General features: G+C 35.3%; 2 protein-coding genes and 1 pseudogene across 12 annotated transcripts in view; 1 reads left to right on the forward strand and 2 right to left on the reverse strand.

Moving 5' to 3' along the window:
- Window positions 1-445: 445 nt before the first annotated feature.
- Window positions 446-22,322, reverse strand: Tial1 (TIA1 cytotoxic granule associated RNA binding protein like 1). Of its 9 annotated transcripts, none has more exons than XM_063244838.1 (13): window positions 22,184-22,322; window positions 20,082-20,147; window positions 14,964-15,060; window positions 9,779-9,877; window positions 9,501-9,555; window positions 9,276-9,363; window positions 7,354-7,429; window positions 5,734-5,842; window positions 5,234-5,329; window positions 5,035-5,119; window positions 4,736-4,859; window positions 4,264-4,403; window positions 2,790-3,168 (listed from the first exon to the last, which is right to left on the reverse strand). In XM_063244838.1, the coding sequence occupies exons 3-13, from the start codon at window positions 14,973-14,975 to the stop codon at window positions 3,042-3,044; spliced, it is 1,011 nt and encodes a 336-aa protein (XP_063100908.1). In that variant the 5' UTR covers window positions 14,976-15,060; window positions 20,082-20,147; window positions 22,184-22,322; the 3' UTR covers window positions 2,790-3,041. The 9 variants fall into 9 exon arrangements, 8 of the variants coding, with proteins under 8 accessions (XP_063100903.1, XP_063100908.1, XP_063100906.1 ...); XM_063244836.1 differs by having other exon boundaries at window positions 9,779-9,928; XM_063244835.1 differs by lacking the exon at window positions 22,184-22,322 and adding an exon at window positions 19,182-19,243 and having other exon boundaries at window positions 9,779-9,928.
- Window positions 9,935-14,361, reverse strand: LOC134472522 (large ribosomal subunit protein eL42-like; annotated as a pseudogene).
- LOC134475224 (uncharacterized) overlaps window positions 21,135-23,533 on the forward strand; it is a 43,683-nt gene continuing 41,284 nt past the window's right edge. For 2 of the 3 annotated variants that reach the window (XR_010046250.1, XR_010046251.1), the window contains exon 1: window positions 22,717-23,192. Coding sequence is in view for 1 of the 3 variants with exons in the window: in XM_063244841.1 (XP_063100911.1) it covers window positions 22,038-22,688 (651 nt within the window). In the remaining 2 variants the exon portion in view is untranslated. Of the gene's footprint in view, window positions 23,193-23,533 lie in introns of all 3 variants that reach the window. The other variant, XM_063244841.1, reaches the window with a different exon arrangement.

Consider the following 23,533-nt stretch of genomic DNA (forward strand, 5'->3'; position numbering starts at 1 on the left):
TTTAATTTGATCATACCTCCTAAATATTATATTTTTCCCCTTGTTTTTGATACTGGGGGTTGGATCCAGGGCCTCAGTGCTATAACTGAGCTACATATTGAGCCCTTCCCTATTACTTTGTCCAATTTTACCCATAGATACTAATGAAGATCAATGGAGACATGGTAAAACAGAAGTTTCCATATCTGTGGACATCAAGTTAATGAGATTTTACTTTGATATTTGACAGAACATATATTTTTAGACATATGCTAATTTCTATCCCTCCATATTCACAGATTAAATTTAACTAAAAAAGGGTTAATGAACTTCAACATTTACACAGAACATAGAAATAAGTCCTGAGTATGTATGCACTCCTCATATCTTACTGATAAAACCCAACTGCTTATTTCATGGTACATGGAAGAACAATTATGTAATAAAAGACAATAAGAAAAGCCACTTCTTATAGAGTTTAGTCTTTATTGAAAGACTTTAACTGTGGTTTACAGCTTTGGCTTTAGTTGGCCTCTCCCTGCCAGCAGGCATAAAAATCAGGTAGGAATGGCATGGGGGAAATACTGGTAGAGATGATTTGAGCAAAGAAAATGGCAGGCAGAAACACATCACCAAAATAAAACTCAAAATAATTATTAAATAAAAAACATTTCCTTGCATGCCAAAGAGTCTCTGCTATTTTAAATAAACATGGGAAATAAAAAGCAATGCCTCTTGGCATTATATTGAATCCAGATAGCATGGACTTCAGTCTGTATTACAAAATTGCCTGAGTCTATTTTAGCCTGATAGTCATTATTTCCTAAATGGTATATGCCATTTGGGTAAGTAGCTTTGTATTTTGAAACTGTTTAACATGAAATAACTTTAACTGATCATGAAATCTTGTTGTTATCCAGATTAAAACAAAGGACACTTCAGTTATATATTTACTATGGCAATATAACTTGTCTGGATAATTTTATTAAATTACATACAACTAGGAAATACTACAGTTGTATTTTGCTGTTATCTCAGTAAATCACTTAATTTAGTGGCAGAGCAAAAAAAAAAAGGCAAACAAAATTTAACAGGCTTTTATGAAAAAGTCTAGTTCTTCACATTTCAAAAATATTCATGAAAATTTTAATTCAGAGACATAATTTCTTGACTGTTCTTTCTACAAAATATAAAGTAACTTTTCAAAAAACATTTCCCAAATATAGTGTGAACAGAAGAAACAAAGGGTAAGAGTACAGTAACAGAGGAGTGCAACAACTGCTGCGGTTCAAACTAATGTGCCATAAAAAATCTGGCTTAAAGAGGAACTTCAGACTAACTTTTATGAATAAATTTGGCTGAATTTCTCAAAAGGGAAAAGACAAAAGTAATACTAAAATTACTATGACCAACAATATATAAAATAATCATTTTAAAGTCAACTGTAAGACTTCAAAGGTTTAAAAATGGCCATTTGAAGATTCCAGGTGCACCTTAACTGTAAAATATGTTTTCTCATTTGGTGCTCAGGCCAACTTTCTGAATACACTGCCAAAACATGTGCACCCCCTAGCTGTCACAATTTAAATACAGAGGATTTTATCTATTTTACATTCCTGTTTTATAGAAATTTGAGGCAGATTTTATCCACGTAGGCTGAAAAACACCTTGGAAGCAAACCTCAAAATTCTGCAGTATCCCAACGGATTCATTTACAATGGCACACATACAACTCAAGCTTCTGTTCAGGATCATCATCCCATGCACACTTCCCACAGGAAAAAAAACTAAGTCACAACTCTGTGTACTATTTAAACCGAACATCCAATTATAAACTGGTACATCAAACTGTCTAAATAAGATGTTTTAGCAATATTGTTAAAAAAATTCTTGGGCAAAATATATTTAATTTTTAAAAACACCCTAAGATTTTTTAAAAACACTTGTGCTATACAACTTATAGCAATCTTGAAACTGTCTTAAGGTTTTAATCAAGGTATTTACATACCACATAATGCAAAGAAAAAAAAAGAAGAAAATCTAATGACACTTTAGAATGTACTAAGATTTGTATGAAATTAAAATTAAGGCTTTTTCTGTATAGGATTTGAGTCATTTTAATTTTACACAGCCAACCTTGGAAATGTCAGTCTTAAAACATCCTCATCAACCCACTGCATTCAATGCAATGGAGTATAATAAGTGTTATTTCAAATAATTACATTGTTGCTACTTCTATGTTGAAGCATGCTTTTTAAACACTGTAGTTATTCAGTATTTACAATGTATATCATTTGAACTTCATGTAAAAGCTCAAGTATGACTGTTTGACTTTAATACAAACACCATACTTGGAATCTCCCCCCCTCAATGAAATGTAATATACTACAGTTTTAATAATCAACACTTTTTAAAGTTTTAGAAATATGTCTTAAATGTGGACCACCATTTGCTCAAGTAACTCAGACAACACTGTTCCTTATTTGAGTTGCAAAATTTCAGTCTGGCTTCAGCTTCTTTAGCCATAGAGAAAGTAAATTTTCCTCCAAAGCGATTCCAAAATCATGCATTTCTTCTGAATATCACTTTTTCTGTTGACTTCAAATGTGGTCCACCTCAGGGAAAGGAAGGGGAGTATCAAGATTCAGGATGAATTTATATGATTCCCAGTTTTTCATGATCCTCCCTTTTTTGCTCTTTTAAAAACACAGTGAGTTAAAATACTGAACAGCAAGATAAAAATGGAACAGTAGCTAAGAATCAAAATGTATTACCCATTTCTCCTATTATATCAAAATTTGTAGTCAGAATTGTCTTTATTGACTTTATTTTAGTTTTTGTACACAAAGAAAAATCATGTTCATATCCATCATGAACAAAAACTTAAAAAGGCAGAACTAGAAGACATGTGTCCTTCACCCAAGCAAAGCTGTGCTAACGGTTCCAAACATTTCAAATTTTAAAATAAATACTTTCATTTTCCGATGTCTATGTTCATGTCTTCAGAGTGTCACAAGAAATTGAAGCCTATCATGAATTACAATTTTGTTTAGAGTCCCAGCTCACTGTGTTTGGTAACTTGCCATACCATATCCAGCTTGGTTAGGAGGAGGTATTACAGGGGGAGGAGCTTGTCCTTGGGGAGGCTGAGCACCAAATCCACCCATCCAAGCAGCAGAAGGTGATTGACTTGGAAGAAAAAAAAAGAATCTTCAGCAAATACAAGAAGAAAAAAAAAAATCACGTACACATGTGTACAATTAAGCAGTATAATAACAATAACAATTAGAAGTCAACAAACCTACAACAAACAGATCAAAGATAATGTATGGAATACATATCTATTAGTCTTAACAGTTTTAAGGTAACTACAACTTAGCACAATGATTAACTCTGAAGAATATTTAAATATTTATTTTTAAAAAATGAAAATAATGCCTATAATGCCAGTTCTGCGGGGGGTTGAAACAGGAGTCTCATAAGTTCAGGTCCCAGTTGGGCAACTTAGTGAAATTCTGTCTAAAAATAAATTAAAAATATTTTTAAAATAAAAAAAAGGGAGGCTGAGCATGTAGCTCAGTGGTATAGTGCCCCTGGGCTCTATCCCTAGCACTACCATCAAAGATAAAAAAAAATTAACAGATTCTACATACCACCCACCCAACACACATTGCATATAGGATTTAGCAAAAGACATTTTTAAAAACACAAGTTCATATTCGAATGAGTCTCAAAAATAACTAGTGAAAATAAAGAACTAGGTTTGACTGGGGGAAAAAATTAGAAGCAATCAACCCATTTTATCAACAAAAATAAAAAGCAAGGTATTTTCTATAAAATGAATTTCTAAGATTTATGTGTGGCAAACAATAATAAAACCAACAACTTTCTAGCCAAGCATAGTGACGTATACTTGTAATGCCAGCACTTTGGAGGGCTGAGGTAGTAGCTAAGTTTAAGCCCAGCCTGGGCTACATAGTGAGTTCAAGGCCAATCTGAACTATGTAGGGAGACCTTGTCTCCAAACAAAAAAACTTCTGAACAGCTCTAGACAAATAAAAGTGAATTAGAGATGTAAGTTAAATTCTACAAGCTGCTTACAAAGATAGGTCACACCAAATGTTACCCCAAAATCCCTTCACCCTAATAGTTGAGACAGATCTTTAGCATTATAAATCACATTTTACTAGATTTGCTTCTGTGTTCATAATCCAAATACCTCTCTAGGAAACCCATCTTTTGGGGAGACTATATCTATTTTTATACTAAAAAAACCAAACTTACTCTACTCCAAATCCTTGTTGGTTCCACGGCTGTCCATATACTCCGTAAGGCGGTACTTGCCACCCATTTGCCATATACTGGCCATACTGTTGGGGGTTTCCGTACACTTGGCCCCACTGGCCCCACTGACTGTAGTCAACCTAGGGAAAAAGCAGATGAGTATTTCAGAAACAAGTAAGAAACACCGTATTTGAAGAAAGAGTGGGAGACAAGGAAGAGAAAAACTAAGTAAGCACCCTTATGTGAATAGGACTCTGTTATTTATCATTGTCTAAGTTTATTGGGGTGGTGATACCTGTGAAAAGAAAGTATTAAGATTCAGTTAATACCGCAAAATAATCAACTTTGAAATAGCATTAACACAATCAACTGAACATAGCTATATACTTTATTTTACTGTTACAGTTTCCAAAGCTTCTATGCAGATATGTGAGATGGAAACCTTTAAAAAGTGGCACAAAAATTAAATTACCTGTTGGAAGTTTTTAGTCATATCAGGAGATTCTTTACCCCAATAGCATTTAACCACGTGTCCTTCAATTGTGGTACCATTCACTGAAACAATGGCATGGGCTGCACTTTCATGGGTAGAAAATCTAGAAGAAAATAAATAAATGAGGTTTTGTCTCATATTTTAAGGACTTAAAATAGTGTATAGTATAGAAGTACTAAAATAATAAACTGATACCTGGAAGTGGTGGTCAAATAATGTAAGTTAAAAAAAATGCATCCAATATAAGGCTACTAATAATATTACAGGTAGAATATTACCTGACAAATGAATAGCCCTTCTCTGGAAAAACTCTTATTTCCATAATTTGGCCAAATGGTGAGAATGTTTGTCTCATAAGCTGATCTATTAAAAAATAAATTAATTAATTAATGAAATATTAAGACTCATATCCTTAAGGTCATATTAATACTGATAAAGCTCCACAGCCAAAATCATTACAGAAAAACCAAACAGTACCTGTTAACCCTGAAGCAATTCCTCCACAGTATACAGTACAATTTTTTGGACTTGACTGGTTTACTACATCTTCAAATCTCAACTGCTTAGTGTTATCTATAATGTAGGGAAAAAAAGTGAAAATATTGTTACTCAAAGTGTTATAAAATTCTTTTGGACTTCAAGTATAGCTTAGTAAAAGAACACTTGCCTAAAATGCATGGAGCATCATTACTTTTTATTAATTACTATATGCCTCAATGGAAGGAGAAAATTTCATTTTCTCAGTATTTTGATTTGATATAATTTGATCAATTATTATATATAAATTATTATATTTTCTCAGTATTTTGATTTGATATAATTAGACTATTTCATATTTCAAAAACATACCAGGAAACTACAATGTGAAATCCAGTCTCAAAACAAACAAACGAACAAAAAAAACAACCCAAAAGTCTACATAATATGTCATTTGTGAAGAATGTATAATTTCAACATGCATAGCAAAGACAACTCACTTTCTTGTGTACTTTTTGGTGCAGGTGGTTTACGTGTGGCCCAATTAGTTCTGATCTGTCGACCACCCAACCACTGACCTCCCATATGCACAATTGCATTTTCTGCATCCTACAGAGAAAAAAGAACAAACAAAGAAAATAGTGGCAAGTTAGATGAAATAAAAGTTAGCACCACTAAATCTAACAAATCTCATCAGTAAATGGATTCACTATGCATCCTCAAAAAAAACTTAAAATTATACCAATAAGAAAATAATTTTGAACTTCACTGAATCAAAAAAGCTATTTTTAGTCTTTATTACAAAATACTAATATTTAAGAAAAGGGAAATTAATCCTGGTTCAAATATGCAATATGATCTCATTAATTACTCAAAAAATTTTAGTAGTTCCTTAAATATATACATTTAAATTAGAAGGAAGACAGAAATCTCCTAAAACAACGCAGTTTTCAAGGATCTTAATTTTTTTCATTCCAAGGATTGAACTCATGACCTTGCACTTGCCGGGCAGGCACTGTGCCACTGAGCTATATTCCTGGCCCCAAGTATTTTAATTTTATGGTTGATTTTTAATGTAAAATTTACAAGAAAATGTGAAAATACTAACAATCTAAACCTCTAAAAACTATGCTATATATTAACCTCTAAAAACTATGCTATGCCTATCTCTAAAAACTATTCTATATAGTAATGATATTAATGATAATGAATTAAGACTGACACACATTAAAATCACTTTAAGAAAAGACTTTTGAGCATGGTATGAGTTATCAATAACAAGTGAGTTTGGATTATCTAAATCAATGTGTATATGTGATTAATCAAAGACAACTCAAATTAACTCTAGCTTTTAGCCCACTTAAGTAACAGAGAAGTAATTTAAGTTGCTGAGGCTGTTCTAAAAGTAAAGCCCACTTTATTGTTAATGCAAATGCTTATTTTGCTACATTTTTCCCCCCTACGGTACCAGAATTGAACTCAGGACCTTGTGCTGCAGATGCTGCATGTCTGAGCCATATCCCTGGCCCACCTCCATTTTTGTTTTGTTTTGTTTTTTGAGACAAGGTCTTGCTATGTATTTCAGGCTGCCCTTGAACTCACAGTGATCATCCTGTCTTAGCCTCTCAAATGCTCGCATTATAGGCATGTACTACTACACCTGGTTTTGCTACCTTATTTTAAAAGAAGTCATCCCAAAATCAAAAAAATTGCTTGCTTACATTTTCAGTTACGTAATACTATAGTCATTAACATTTCAGTTATAAAAGTATCAATAATTTCAAAGAAAAATTAAAACTGAGATTTTCATGGTTAAGAATGTACTTACTTCCCTCATTCAAATTCTCAGATTACTTTACTTGTCTTAGACTTGGGCTTTCCTTCTGATATATTTTACTTTCACTAATGCACATAAACTATAAAGGTTTAATAACCTTTATAGTTAGTATACCCATCCTTTCTTTTTCCAGCTATTTATTTTCAATTTATGAAAGAATTATACTATATTAGCACACAAAATTACATAAAAGTTGTATATACAGTTACTATCGATCATATTCAAATTTCAATTACTGTATGTTAAAACTGACTAAATTTAGGATTAAGTTGAAAGAACGTACCAGTTTGTTATAAAAAGATACAAAACCATAGCCTTTGGATTTCCCAGTTGCCATGTCTTTAACTACCCGAGCATCCCTGTGAAAAGAAGCACAGCTAAATGAGGGAAGTAAAAGTCACCCTCAAAACAAAAACTAAAAGGAACCACACACACTGTATTGTGAGCATTTTTTAAATAAAATTCCAGTTAGCCCTAATTAACTACAGCCATTCCTGAACTCTCCCTAATGCTTCTTTACCTGTTAGAAAAAAGCAGTAAGACAAAAACATGTAATAAACATGCAACCTAATTAAATAGCCTGTACTTTCTAAACTAAATGCTCAAATTTGACGATTAATAGGAACAATAGTTTCCTTTTCTAATATTCTATTTGCTAGTGTCTTCTAAGATTTACTGATTCTATAAATTACTGTAACAATGCTAACTACTTTACCATGCAATCTCTAAATAGTTAAATGTCTTCTGCCTAGTGATACAAAATATATGAAATATTAAAAAATTGAAAAAGAGGAAAAAATAGGAATTAAAAAGGCATACATGGCCTGTTAACAGATTTCTTTATTTTTCTTGGTCAATTCTCTACCATCATTTTGGAGTTTGGGCAGCTGTAAATTTTGAAAAATTGACATTTTCAGAAATTTAAGAAAGGAGAATAAAAAACTAACAACAACGCTAAGCACACCAGTACGAAAACAACAAATTTACACAGAAATTTTAGTGAGTAAGTTAAAATGATTGGAAATATAGAACTCCATTGAATATAGAATGTTAAAATGTAAATACTAAAATATGTATATATAAATAATGTATAATAAGAATAAATAGAAATGAGAAAAAAAATCTACAACTGAGTTCCAGTGTGCACAGTTCCTTGCAGTTAGCCTTCAAGATCCTGTCCATTCTTATGAGCAATTCTGCAAAATAACCAGAATGCTATTACTTTTAATTGTGACTTGGACTTTAGAAAACTGCAGGTCTCAGGTATATATAAAGATCGAAAAATAACAACCTGTATTACTTTTATACTGATTTTTAAAACAATACTACTTACCACAATTACATTAAAAGCAAAGCAAGTATCAAAATAGAAAATTAAGAATTAAATCTTCAAATTAAATCTCTAGAACAACAAATTATATAGAGGAAAAGTTGTTGTTCTTAATTGAAACATTTCTGTATAATACTACAATTTTTATATCTACAGGAAATACATGAAACAGACTGATTTTAATCAAATAAATTGGGTTACTTCATAGAATTTGTAATTACATTTAATTTCCCATTATAGTTCATCAAATAACAGTAAATCCGAACACACATTTTGTTAAAAACCAAAGCATTTGTTCCTTACTAGCAGAATCAAATATAACCAAAAAACCTAATTAATTCCACATTCATGATTCAGACATGAAACATTTTAATACAGTAAAGTACTAGTTTTTACTTATAGTTAAAATAAAACACATTTATTGTTATAAACATATACATTTCTAATTTAACAATATACCCAAATATTCACCTACTCTCCATTAATTCCTTCAATAAATACAGAGTATGAACCACATTTATTTATTAATCTATTTTCTTTAATCACCAGTTTTTAAGAACATTTGACAAAAAGTTAAAACACTGTAATTAAGTTTTACCAGCTAAACATCTGCTTCAAAGATAACAAACAGAACCACTTAAATTTTTAAACATACTATACACAGGTTATTTATGAAAACAAGACCCTAAAACATTCAAATGACATTAACATTTGCAACAACATCTACGCAAAAAACAAAACAAACTAAGAAAAGAAAACCAAAAAGCAAAAGAAAAATACACTAACTAGAGAAAGAAAATCTTAATTCCAGTACAAGTCAATCATATGTAATTTTGCTTATCACTACTGAGTGTAGTACTGATTATGATACTTACGATATTTTACCAAAGGGGGCAAATGCTGATTTGATATCTTCTGTTGTAATTTCTGGACTCAAATCGCCAACAAACACATGGAAATGATCTGAAATCAAAGCATTTGGTGATCAAATACTCAAGAAGCCAGCTACTAAACCTTTTTTAGGCAACAGGAAGTAGCAAAAAACCCTAGTTAAGCTGGTAATGCTGCCAGGAAAATTTCAGTGCAGCAGGAGTACTTACTGGAAGTATCTTTTTTCTGGCTACTTGGTGTTGTTGCCCAGTTTACTTTGACCTCCTAAAAATAAAGATTATATTTAACACAATTATTAGGCATGTTCTTGTAATTGACATTATTGTTTACTAAGCAGGGTTTACTTCTGCAAAACCACTAGGCTGAATAAGGCAAAACCATCACTCAGAAGCTGAATATCTGTTTGAAAATTTGCTAAGAAAGAATACAAACTAATTCAACATGCAAACACATGTACTAGTAAGGTGCCACCAGTTAGTTATCTTACCTTTCCCAAAATTTTTCTCCCATTCATAGCAGCTAATGCAGCAGCTGCATCTCTGTGTTCATAAAATTCCACAAAGCAATATGGGTCATTGCTTGTATGCTGCAAAACAGAAAATCCAACAGAAGAGTTGACCCTTCTGCTATCGGGTTGCTGAGAAGAAAATCCAGGAAAAAACATTACTGACTGCTAGGAATGTAAAAAGTGAGACTGCAAAACCTTATGAAAGCCTAATGCTTAAAAGAAAGAAAAGAAAAAGGATGTACAGCTAATCTGACTTTGTACCTAAGAACATTGTTGTACTCAACAGAACTATAAAAATAGTATAGAATCATGACTGTAAGTATCAGAACAGAATTCTGGTGAAGTATGTTTGAATCAACTTTATAAACTTTACTCCTGACCAAAATTTGTATCATTACAAACTACAGTACACTCTGTGGTGCTTCAAAGACTAGGTTATCTCTATTTCTTTTCTGAATAAGATTGAGAAAAATAGAAAAATTTAAGCCTTGTAATACTGAAATGATCTATCTTCCAAAAACATGTAATGCACTGAAGATTCAATATACTTTGACTTGCTCTTCGAAAGTCAGAAATATACAGGTAAACTAAAAAATAACTGCTAAAATATATCTAAACACAGTATTTCTGGATAGGGCTGGAGGTGTAGCTCAGTGGTTGCTTACTTGCCTAGCATGTGGCAGGCCCTGGATTCAATCTCCAGCACTGCACCAAAAAACAAAAACAAAACTACAACTTTACAACACAAAAACACCAATATAAAAAAATTACTAAATATATGATTGATAAAGCAAATATGTATTTGAGAAAGTAGTGCTATATAACAATCAAAAAAATCTTTATAAATTGATTGCAACCTACACTGGATGGTCATATAGCTCTACAGGAATATTTTTTATGTAAGGTTAAAACAACTCATCACTATTCAACATAAAGTACCCTAAAAGGGTGAATATTTATTTAGAATGAGGAAGTTGGGCATGGAGGTAGATGTCTATAATCTCTGCATGCTGACAGATTGAGGGAGAAAATCAAAGTCAAGCCTAGTCTGGTCAACTCAAAAACTCAGGGAGACCTTGTCTCAAAATACGAAATTAAAAAGGGCTAGATATGTAGCTCAGTGTGAAGGCCCTCCATTCAATCCTCAGTACTGAAATCGACCAATAAGCAAAATTCTATGTAGACTTACAGGAACAAAAATATTAGATAAAATAAATACCTGTGCAACAACCATTGTTTTTCATTCAAAAAGTTTTAGAAGGGGTGTTGGGAGGTTGGGGATTTAGCTCAGTGGCATAAGCGCCAGCCTCACAAGCAGGCAGTCGTGAGTTCGATCCCCGGTACCGATAAAAACGAAAAAAAGACAAAAAAAAAGAAGGGGTATTGGGCTCAGTGGCATAAGCGCCTGCCTGGCAAGCGTAAGGTCAAGTGATCCCTGGTACCAAAAAAAAAAAAAAAAAAAGTTTTAGAAGAAAAATCCAAAGCAAGATGTCTGAATAGTGATGAAGCAACCCGAAACATTTCCTTCACAGTCAAACAGTAGAATGATTAACATTTAATAAGAAAATCATAAACTGACATACAAAATCCTATCATATATCACATTGGGTAAACACTATTCATAAAGAAGTAGAGACATGAAATGGGGGAAAGGACTCCAAAACAAAGATACACAACAGGTAACTTTATCAGAAATATTTGAGCTGGGTGTGGTGGTTCATGCCTGTAATCCCAGCACGCAGGAGGATCGTTGCGAGTTCAAGACCAGCCTCAGCTAGAAAGTGAGCTCAAGGCCAGCCTGAACTGCATAGAGACCCTGTCTCAGAAAGACAAAAAAAAAAAAAAGAAAGAAAGAAAGAAAGAAAGAAAGAAAAAAGAAAAAAGAAAAAAAAGAAATATTCAGTGAGGAAGGGATTTAAAAGTAACTAAATAACTAAAATTCTGTTAGATGCGTATTCCTTTTATGTCTTATTAGTCCCTAAAGAAAACATTTTGATAATTACAGCAGAATACATAGGGATTCAATAGCAAAGCTATGAAAACGGCAAAGCTTTTAGTATAAATCCATTTGTACACACTGACTTCAAATTACATATCCTAACCAGCAACAGGCCAGGTCCTATTTATGTTAATATGCATGTACACGTATAGCAAAACATCCCATAAGGGGTGTTTCAAGGCCTAAAGGGAAGTTTGAAACTTCAGATAGTGGCACATTCTGTATATGCCATATTTTTCCTCCACATACACTCACATAAATGTAATACTTTTTCCCTCTTCTTCTAAAGACAGGGTTGTACTATGCAGTCCAGGCGTTTTGAGCTTACTATGGAGCCCAGACTGACCTCAAACTTGTGGCAATTCTCCTGCCTCCTAAAAATCTGGGATTAAAGACATGCACCACCACACCAGGGTCCAATTTCCTCACTTTAAAGGAAGCATTTTACAGCTTTCCTTTGTCATATCCAAATTGCCAGCATCACTAGTCTTGTATGGGGCTATTATAAGGCTTATTTGAATACAAGAAGCACTGGGATACCTTGTCAATTTAATATTATAGAAGGCAACTAAGTAACTAAAGGGCAAGTAGCATATATAGCTCTAATACACTGGGCAAACAAATGTCATGTCCCAGTGGGGACGACACAAAGTTTCATCACACTACTCAGAACTGGATGTAAATTAAAACTTCTGAATTGTTTACTTCTGGAATCTTACCAACCATACATAACTGACAATATGGCAAGCAAAATCATAGATAATGGAAGATCCTACACATATATTTAAACATTCATATCAGATATATATTCATATCACACTGCATTTAATCTAAGACAGCACTTTTAAAACCATAACCTCAAGATTTTATTGTCTTTATAATAAAACAAAAGAGGAAGAAGAGAAATAGATCATGTGGCCTCTTCTCTTGTCTCCTCCCAATTCAAAATGCTTGCATCTCTTAATAGCCAGTACTCTCAAAGATCTGGGTTCAACATACACAAGCCTCAGCACAAACTTCTTTGTAGTTTTAGCCTTTTCATGCAAAACTGGCTTACTCTGCGCACCATAGCCACTCCACTTTCCTGTCACAATACTGCTTCCCCTAGGTACACAGAGAATTTTTGGCTTTCTTGTACTGTGTCACTTTGTGGTGCTGGTGCTTGCCAAACTTTTTAGAAAAGTTTGCTGGGTTTCAGGAACATTTGCCAGGTGTTTGCACAAGGATAGAAAGCAGCACCAGTGATTTTTAAGTAAAATTCCATGTATCAGAGATGCTAGGGGCTGGGGATTTAGCTCAGCGGCATAAGCACCTGCCTTGCAGTCGTGAGTTCAATACCCGGTCCCGATTTAAAAAAAAAAAAAAAAAAAAAGAGAGAGAGATGCTAAAACTTTTTGTTATTTGCCTTAGAATCAAGAATATATACGTACAGAAACCACCAACAGAGTGAACAGACAACCCACTGTGGGAAAAATTTTTGCCAAATGTTCCTTAGACAATGGAATACTATCAAGAACACATAAAGAACTCAAAAACAAAACAAGAAACAAACAAAAAAACCCCAGACTCCTCAAATTAAAAAACCCAATCCAAAAATGGGCATCTAATATAAATACACACTTCTCAATTACAAACAACAAATAAATGTATGAAACAATGTTTAACACTACTGGTCATTTCAGGGATGCAAATTAAAACAACACTGAGATTTTATCTCAACCCAGAAAGAATGGCTATTACCAAAAAATCAAGTACTAACAAATGCTGAAGGGGCTTTAGGGAAAAAGGAACCCTCTTCCATTGTTGGTGGGAATACAGACTGGTGCAACTATTGTGGAAATTAGTGTGGAGATTCCTCAAAAAACTAGGACTCTTAGCTATTCCACTTTTGGGTATCTTCCAAAAAGAATTAAAAACATCATAAAACAGCAATATATGTGCATCCATGTTTATAGCAGCACCATCTGTAATAGCCAAATCTTAGAAACAGCCCAAATGCTATCAATTGGTGAATGGACAAAGATGTGATTTTTCTTATACAATGAAGTACTACTCTGTCACAAAGAAGGATACTCTTGAGACATTTCTAGGTAAATTGATGCACCTTGAGACTATACTCTTAAGAGAAATAAATCAGACACATGTGTAAATAGCACATTATTTCTCTAGTGTGAGAAACCAAAAGTTAAGGACCAAAATGTATAACAGACATTGTGAAATAGGAAGAAAAATGTTCAAATGGGAAAGAAACGGGGGGAGGGGGGTGTTAAAAAAAAGAGAAAAAAAGAAAAATACGAAAATGAAGCTTTTGTAAATGGAAAGAGTTGTTGAAGAGAGGTAGCAGAATGAGAAAAAATAATCAAGTTGAATCACATACAGACACAAATTCTATGATCCATATGATCATTATGTACATCTAAAACATACCAATAAAATCTGATTTAAGCCAGGGACTAGCTCAGTGGCACAGCACCTGCCTAGCAAGCACAAGGTCATGAGTTTAATCCCCAGTATCAAAAAAAAAAAAAAAACTGATTTAAAAAACTATATATACTTACTACATAGGGAAAGGCATATAGAGAAAGGTATATCTTAAAACTTAAAAATCACAAAACTAAGAAGAAAAAGGATTTTATACATTTCAAAATGAAATTGAGGAAAGGAAGACAAATGGCTAGATCCACTATGATTCATGCCCTTTAGAAACTTCTCACTTATACCACCACCAAGTGGCTCTAAAAGATCAAGTCCTTACCTTAACTAATGATGCTATCAATTTTTGTTGGATGACACAAAAGTCAAGACAAGAAAAACAAGATTTTGTAACTATTCGTAAGTTCAAATCTGAGTTGAAAATATGGGTAAGTATTAATTCATTTTGGAATCTCTCTGCCCTTCAAATGGCTGTACATACACAGTTTTTAAAAAAAAAAAAAATTGTTAAAATACAGTTATCAAATGTGTTTCAAGCTGACATCATGAAAAATGCCTGAAACTAACAGCACAGAACTTCGCCCTCTTGAAAATAACTGCATTATAAATCTACTTTATTAGCCAAATCAAAATAAAAAGTTAACAATTTTTAAAATGTTGTTAATCAGCCCAACTATCTCAAAATGTTAGACATCACACTGATTGACAACATGTGTACTGGGAAGACCTTACCTCTGTTATCATTTTACAGCTTTTACAGGGTCCAATCTGACTGAATAACTGAAGTATAAGGACTTCTGTCACATCTCTGGAGAGGTTACCTACATATCTGAACAAGAAAAAAAAATACATTATTAGCAATTTTCTCTTAGCTCTGGCTTAATGCATTACCATTTAACTCATCACCTTTTAATTTCAACTTTCTGTGTCTTCACTTTTCCAAGTAATACTGACCCTATGAAAATAAGATTAAGCTTTATCTCTAGGACAACAATTAAGTGTTCTTAAGTTATTAAAACACCATTTCAAAGGATAGTATAAAGAACAAATCAGTATGATCATTTTCTCATTTTATCTGTAAAAATTTAAATCAGTCTCAAGAAATACCATTTCTAATCCAAAAATAATTCATGATCCACAAATATAACAAATACTGAGTTACTAAAGTAGGTGATCATAAAAAATATTAGATATAAAGCAGGTTCATCTTAGACTCTGAACCAAAGCAATTACATAAATAAAGTAATTAAAGTTACAGTAAAACACAGAGGGTGGAAGGATTTTGTTTTTTGTTAAATAAGACTTAGCAGTGGTGTCTTTATTGCTTTGTTTTAGGAGAACAGTACAATGATAAAATTTCCTAGTCACAAAGTACATCAGGTTCAGCAAAATACACCTCTATGTATATAACAAAGCAAGTATAAAGACTGTTTTAGAAATTCAGAAGTTTTTGAAAACTCCAGATATACTTTTGACTAGATGTTCTATTCCTAGTCATAAATTCAATATATATATTTTACATATAAGCTTTAAAGAAAGAAAAATCACTATTTCACCACCTTGACTTATGTCTTGTACCATGGATTTGACTTATCTCAATTAACGATTAAGTTTTAACTCTTTCTGGTACTTAGCAAATAAATCCTCAAATCTGCATTTGTCATAAACCATTCATAAACCAAACAGAAAAGTACTTGTAAATTTTAACATTTCTTCTATAAAGTAAAAGATAAACATTTTCTTTTTCTAAACCTAATTGCTAGAAACTAAGTATTGCACTAATATCAAGTTTTGCAACATAGTTACACATTAAATAGTAACTACTTAAAAAAAAACTGCTATAAGATGGAACAGGTTAAAAGAAAAAAACAAATAAACAAAACAAAATGAAAAACCAAATTAGACCAGGAAAGCTAAATTCAACCAAAGCAAAACAAAACAAAAAGCCCCACAAAGATCCAATTAAGAATGAGTAGCAACTGTCCAGTTTAAGAATTTCCTTACAATGGGTACTTATAACCTTGTTCATACTGTATAAGTGAAATACAACCGCAATGTAAGAAATCAAATCAATTTATGAAATGGTTTAGGTTCAGTTTGCCATATTTTCCTCATAATTTAAGTGGAGCTTACCCATCTTTACACCAATGCAATGATGTATTTTTCCAGGAGCAGTACAGTTTTAGAGTTATGATCTAGTCACAGACAATTCATTGCCTGGCCCCCTTTTTTTAATTCACAGGGATTTGTGTGCTTGTAACCATCAATAACTTGTTTTTATTCAAGGCAGACCTACCTCCAAGGAAAATAAATAGGTAATATGATGTTCTAAACACTACGGTCATCTAACCTAAAAAGCTTATTTCTAAGAGAAAAGAATGCACAAGACTGATTTCACATGTTGAAGCTAGCTAGTAACAACATTGAAATGATTTTTTTTTTTAGACAGGTTCTTGCTTTATAGCCTGGGCTGACTCAAACTAGCTATTCTCCTACTTCAGCCTCTAGAAGTTCTAGAATTATATGTGTGTACCACCATCTCAGCTGATTTAGTTTTAAACTTAAGTTACTCTTTAAATCTTTATCTGTTCAGGAAAAACTGTGTGAGTATTAATTGTCTTCCATACCTGAGAGTCACAATAATTTCTTGCTGTTTAATAGGATTTTTATTCTGTTAACCTATTTCTAACCAGTTATACACTGTAAAGAATTTCTAAAGACATACATACACACACACATAAAAACATATACATGCAATCTGCATTTCTAGTATTGATGCAAAAGATCAAAATGTCAGTAAGTCTAGAATGATTTATAGAAAAATCCCATTTTAAAGTTTCCTACTTTTTAAATACTTCTACTAAGAGTTAAGTGGTAAAACAGCAAACTAAGCTTCAAAAATTAACATAAAAGGGCTTCCACAACCATATGTAGAACACTGACTTACCACTTTAAAAAAGACAGGATTCACTAAACAATTTCACCTAAATTTCAGACTGCCTGTTCTTTTACTGAGTTTTATAATTAATGCATTTACACATGCCTGCATGGATCACAGTACTTAATAGAAACATATTTTGTAGCTGTTGAAATACTATAACTGTTTAAGTCCTTTACATTGTCATAAGATCATCTGTGCCAAGTTAAATACTATCAAAAATATTTAAAACAAAGTTCAATACTTGACCAGTAAGTTCCATTTTTTGCTAGGGTTTTTGAATTTGTATTTTTTTGGCTTTTTGAGACAGGGTCTCACTATGCAGTTCAGACTGGCCTTGAGGTTTGGTAGGGTTTTGTTTTGTTTTTTTGGTTTTTTTTGCGGGAGAGCTAAAAATTAAATCAAGACTGAACTATATATACATCCCCAGACTTATCTACCTACTTTGTTTTTTTCCATTTTTTTTTTTTTTTTTGAGATAATTGCTAAATTCCTGAAGCTAGGCTGGTACTTTTGATCCTTCTGCCTCAAAAGTGATTATAGGCACAGACAATGTGCCCAGCTATCTTTTTAGTACCTTATTGAAAGCTATCTTATTTTTCTTTCCAAGTTTCCCAGTTAGACTTGAGTTCCTATAGTTAGAGGTCAATCCAAAAGAGAAAATACTTAGGAAATTCCTTTTTTTTGGTCTTTTTGAGACTGGCTATCACTATGCAGTTCAGGCTGGCCTTGAGTTCACTTTGTAGCCCAGGCTGGTTTGAACTCACCATGATCCTCCTACCTCAGTCTCCCAAGTGCTGAGATTACAGGTGTATGCCACCATGCCTAGCTCAAAATAATTTTTAACTCAAGAAAAAAAATAAGATATTTTTACAGTCTTGTCTTCTAAGAACAGGAACTATATAAGAACTGAAGCATTGAAAACTGAAACAGCATTTTTACCCTTAATATTACAATTAAGACTGAACTTGAGACTAAAAATTTGGCAGTTTCCTATCACAGCAGGCACAGAAGTTCACATCGCCAAACAGTTTCCTCTGTCCAACTGAGTGGAATTTTAAGTTAAGAACATCGTGCAGTGCAGAAGACTAATGACAGTTTTCAACACTGAATATGTTCTCAATCTGAAAAAAGCAGTTCTCCCAAGGCTGAAATTACCAGTACTTTTATACAAAATACTATGGCTAAGTTTCCATAAAAGTAACATTCTTTTCTTTTGTACCTGACAAGTTCCAAGATATTTTGCAACAATATCCTCTCATAGACCTCTGATGAATTTTTTGTCAGTATTTCATTTTTAGATGGAGGCAGGATGGAGGAAAGATTCAAGTTGTACAACTGAATTGACCAACTATCTATAAGGAATACACATGTATTTTAAAGAAACAATATAATCAAACAGAATGAGGGGCTTGATTATAGCCATAATATAGCCAGATCTATGAATTTACTAGTCGACTTTACAATGAAATTTTAGTGTTCTGCTTTTTTTTTAAATGTTCAGATTATACTCTATATCACTGGTTTATTTCCTCCTTTTGACTATCAGGAAGAACAAACAGCCTTAAAATGACAGCACTGCATAACATGGTTATTTCCCAGATACACAATTCCACTGATTTTGGTGGATTGAAGAGACGAAGAAACTACAATAGAACACTAATATGATTTAGTGCTACATGGTAGATTCAGATTAAACTGCGGGTCAAATCACTGCACTACAAAATACAACACAAGCCTGAAACTTGTGTCCTACAAGATGGACCAGTTCAAACACCAGTATTACATGGCATGCATGATTTTGTTTGTCTGTTTTTAAGATCATAATTCCCCAGTACACAATATCCCAAAATAAATGTCAAATGAGAATGAAGAATATCAGAAAACAAGACTATTAAAGCAACTATGTAACAAATAGAAATTTAGGCCCAACATCAAAACAATTCTATACCACTTTAAATACCATTAAATAAATTAATAATACTGTAGGTAATGAATATTTAAAGACCTACCTAGGCTATAAACACCATATTGTTTTCTGAAGATAGAACCATATGTCTTAGCTTGTGTGTGTCTGCAGGAAAAAAACCTCACTAGTAACACACAGGCATTTTAAGAAAACAAGTTAAGGTAAGCTTTTGATAAGAGAACAATCAAAAAACATACTAGCCATATGAAAACCTAACTGATAGATTACAGTGCAAAACACAGGATCTCAAACAACTCTACTAAATAACTTAATATCATGTTCTAAGTTTTTTCTCAATTACTTGTATCCAACTGATCTCTTTGACAAATATATAAAAAAATTTATATTAAATGTATGTGTGTGTTTATATTAAATGTGTATATATGTATTTTTTGGGGGGTACGACAGGGTCTCATTCTGTAATTCAGGCTGGCCTTGAGCTCATTAGGTAGTACAGGCTGGCCTCAAACTTTTGATGGTCCTCCAGGCTCAGCCTCTTAAGTGCTGGGATTACAAGCATGCACCACCATGCCCAGCACTAACTGTATACTTTGAAAAACTACTATGCACTATTTTTTATTAAACTCTGGCAAAAAAAAAATTCAATTGTTTTTAATCTCACCATTTTTTTTTTTTTTTTGGAAGTAGAGTCTTGTTATATAGTTCAGATTATCCTTGAACTCACTATGTAGCCTAGGCTGACCTTGAACTCAAAGTAATCCTCCTGCCTCAGCCTCTCAAGTGCTGGGCTCACATGCATGGGCCACCATTCCCAGCTCTTTATCTCACAATTTTATCTTTGAAGGTCTTTTAAATAAAAACCAATAAACTGCACCAGGTATGACAATAATGTCTACCTATAAATTAATTGAGAGTTTAAAAAAAGGACTTAATACTAATTTCATGAAAGAAGTATAATCATCATAAAATACTTATTGAGTACCTCTTAGGTTCCAGGCAGTGAACTAAGTGCTGGAGGGGTAACACCTAGGGGTGTAGCAGTCTTTGTCTAAAAAAACAAAAACAAAAAACCCTTCCTATGAAGAACAGCAGAAGAAAGGAAGACAAAACAGTAAACATGTACTGACATACAGGAATGATAGAGTTTATGAAGTTTATTTGCTCATAGGTATACATCACATTATTAACAAACAACTTAAGTGTAATGGGGGAAAGGGGACTAAAGAAGGCAGAATTAGGATGTAAGTACAGAATTAGGTTATTAGACTCCTGAAGATGATATGATACAGATGAAGACAAAGTAGCCACAAAGACAGTTCTAGGAATAAAAGATACTGAAAAAGCATATTATGTAGTAGGTCAAAATCAGAAATTCCTCTTCTAAGGAATAAGTAGTCAATAAGACATATGCCATGAGTTAACTATGATTCAGAAGCTACTAGGATGCAATGATGACATTTCAAATACAATGCTTTAGATAAAATGTAACTGTTATGTTCCTTAAATACAAGCTACTCAAAGTGCTAAATCTAGCTTTCTCAGATGCGTTCATCAAAGTATACATTGCTAACAAATACCAAGTCTTGGCTTCCACAAATGCTGAAGATCAAATTTCAAATTTTCCAATTCTCTTTATTTCTGGGAGAAGGCAGAAATAGAAAAAACACACACACACACACACAAAACATATACAAGTTTTAAGTATGCTTTTCATTCACAGAAATGATGTGCTTAGGTTGGCTTCAAATTCCTAAAACAGGGTGGCAGATACTTTAGTAAGACATTAGAAGAAATAAAAATAAGAAGTAAGAGGCTGAAAAAAATCTGTATTGAGTTGGCATACATATTGACCTTCTCACACTTATGGAGCAGTGAAGCTCGGAGAAGCCAGTCAAACCTTCTAAGTTCCCATTCACTTTTATCTATTGCCCTAAAAATTACTTTCTCCACCAGTTAACCCAGCCAAGTGAACTCTGATCATATCAATAACAGGAAGAGGCAGGAGAAGCAAAGCTGCAATCTAACTCATTGTACTTAAGGCAGGAGCACTGGATCTTAGAGAAACTGGGAAAACTGAAGGTGCTCTACTTAAACACTGAATTAGAAACTACTGACTTAAAAATACAGAATAAGTAAAGAGTGTCACATTATGCCAAAAGGAAAGAAACTGCTGAGTCATCATTCTTCCTTGGGAAAGGAAATAACTCGAAGTAAGCGGTTACAAGATGAGTTCATTCATTAGCTGGGCTTGAGGTAAAAATGCAACAGCAAGACTAGCGTAAAAGGCCGCAAAACACGCATCTAATAGCGAATGAAGGCATTTTATCTAATTCTGATGGCCTGGACACACAGATTAAGAAGCAGCAAAAAAGAGAGCAAAAAAAAAGCGTTTAACAACTGGTTGTCAGTTTGACATAGGCAGCGCTCAACGTATACTTCGTAATCCAAGAAGCGAGAGATGCTCCAGCTGCGAGGAGCGCCGCTCCTGCACTTCAAAAGTAGCGGGCGCTGGGCGGGTGTTCCTGACAGCGTGGGCGGGGGCACGTGGGGCAGGAGGAGAGAAGGGGCTCTAGTGGCCGGAGAGTGTCCAGCTAGCTTCCTCGGAGAGCTTAACTCGGAAGAAGAGTTGGAGCGACTGCTGCAGAGGGGACGAAGGGCGCGAGGGCTCCTTCCTCCAGGCCTGCACGGGGTCCCGGGGCGCCCCACGCCCACCAGGGCCTGCCCCCGCCGAGACGAGCAACTCCTGGCCTGACCCAGGTCCCCCCAAAGCGGAGGGGAGCAAGCATTGCTCTCCAGGGCCTGACAGCCTCGGCCGTGCAGAAACCAGGCCTAGAAGAGTGCACGAAGAAGGGCATGAGGTCGAGATGAGCCCCAGACCCCAGGAAGTGACAGCGTTTGGGGGGGAAGGGAGGGCTTCCTTCCCAAGGAAAGGGGACAGATGAGGAAAGCACTTCGCGTCCGCGCCACCCTGGCCAGAGGTCCACCGGGAGTCCCAGCCTCGGCCTTCTGTCTCAAGCTCCCTCCCTCTGCGTCTCGCGGTGCTCGGGCCTCCGGCGCCTGGCACCCCTGGTCTCGGGTACTCACAGAGTCCGGGGCTGTCCGTCGTCTTCCATCATGGTGGGTGCGACGGAGCGATCCCGGGACAAGGGGGAGGGCAGGGCTGGGGAGGGGAGGGGGTGGGGAGGAGGGGGAGGGGGGCTCTGGGCACCGTCTGGGGACAGAGGAAAAGGCACCGAACCCCGCTCTTGGGCTCTCTCCCCCCAGCCCGCTCCGGACACTGCGCTCCAACCAGGAGGAGCAGGAGGAGGAGGAGGATGAACAAAATGGCCGCCGCCACCAGCCAGGCAGGAAACAAGGCAGGGCGCAGGCGCGGCCCGCCAGGTCACTGCTCAGGCCAGCCGCCACGGCCTGCTCAGGGAGATCTGAAGGGACAGAAAGCCAGGCCGCAAAGGAAACCTTGTGCCCGGTCACGACGGACCACGTCGTCACCGTGGGCCTGCTGGCCAGCAGTAGCTTAGCCAGCTCTAGAGGAAATCGACAAAAAGAGACACACTGTGAAGTCCACGGGAATTCTGGTCCTCCGAAGTAGCGACGGAAGTACTTCTCCAGTGGGCTTCTGGGAACTGTAGTCTGAAAGCGACTCCGTACCGCGACAGAGTAGAGACTTCTGGGTAGTGTAGTTGTACGTGGGGACGTGCGGCAACCAGGAAGTTGGCTTGCCGGGAAGAATAGCAGCGATGTTAAGTGGACCGACCCAGTGAGAAAAGCGCTGCCTGGGAAGCAAACTACAAGTTCCAGAGTGCCTCGCGCTGGAGGCCGTCCCAGGACAGCTCCAGGCATCCTAAGGTGCATTCTAGCGTGAGTCTCTGCTCCGCCTCCGTCCGAGCAGTGAGCGGTTTCTTCAATTGAGCTATGTCTCCGCGTGGTGTCCGAGCTAGCAGGCTTAACAGGCTCTCCTGTGTTCAAGAGTGGCGAGCCTGCGGTCATCAACTGCCTCCTCGCGCTGCAGACCAGAGAGAGACTGGCCTGATGGAGATCGAGTAGGAAAGGCTGGCGCGAACCTCGGGTTCCCCACAGCCATTTGCGTCTTGGGGTATGTTTTCCCACAAATAGATGTTTCTATGTAATCTGCTCTTAAATTGTTTTACAAGTTTCAGAGGTTTCCCTGTCTACTATCTAATCGATTCAGGAGGAAAGAGCAGTCCTTCCTTAAAGATGACTTGCTTTCCTATACCCTTATTTAATTGAACAGAGACGTGCACAGATTTAAAGGTGTGCACGCCTTCAATTTAAAGACGCCTTCAGCGTCTTCAGGAGAAAGTTTGTTAGATTTGTACCTGCCTTTGAAGCTGGGAGGCGGGGGGTTTGGGAGGGAAGATGAAAAGTCCTGTAGTCTCTTGCCCAATTTTAACCTTCCCAATTAACAATGCTTTA

The sequence above is a fragment of the Cavia porcellus genome, unplaced genomic scaffold, assembly GCF_034190915.1.
Source record: "Cavia porcellus strain 051 isolate PalLab524CR breed Dunkin Hartley unplaced genomic scaffold, mCavPor4.1 scaffold_2, whole genome shotgun sequence".
Taxonomy (NCBI): Eukaryota; Metazoa; Chordata; class Mammalia; order Rodentia; family Caviidae; genus Cavia; species Cavia porcellus.

Excerpts from the sequence above, each read along its gene's own strand:
- Tial1 (XM_063244833.1), bottom strand. The coding sequence starts at position 22,215 with ATGATGGAAGACGACGGACAGCCCCGGACTCT. Across the intron at positions 5,843-7,353 it reads TATCTTTTTATAACAAACTG|GATGCAGAAAATGCAATTGT; the intron begins GTACGTTCTTTC and ends TTTTCTCTGTAG. Across the intron at positions 4,404-4,735 it reads TGACTAAAAACTTCCAACAG|GTTGACTACAGTCAGTGGGG; the intron begins GTAATTTAATTT and ends CTTTTTCCCTAG.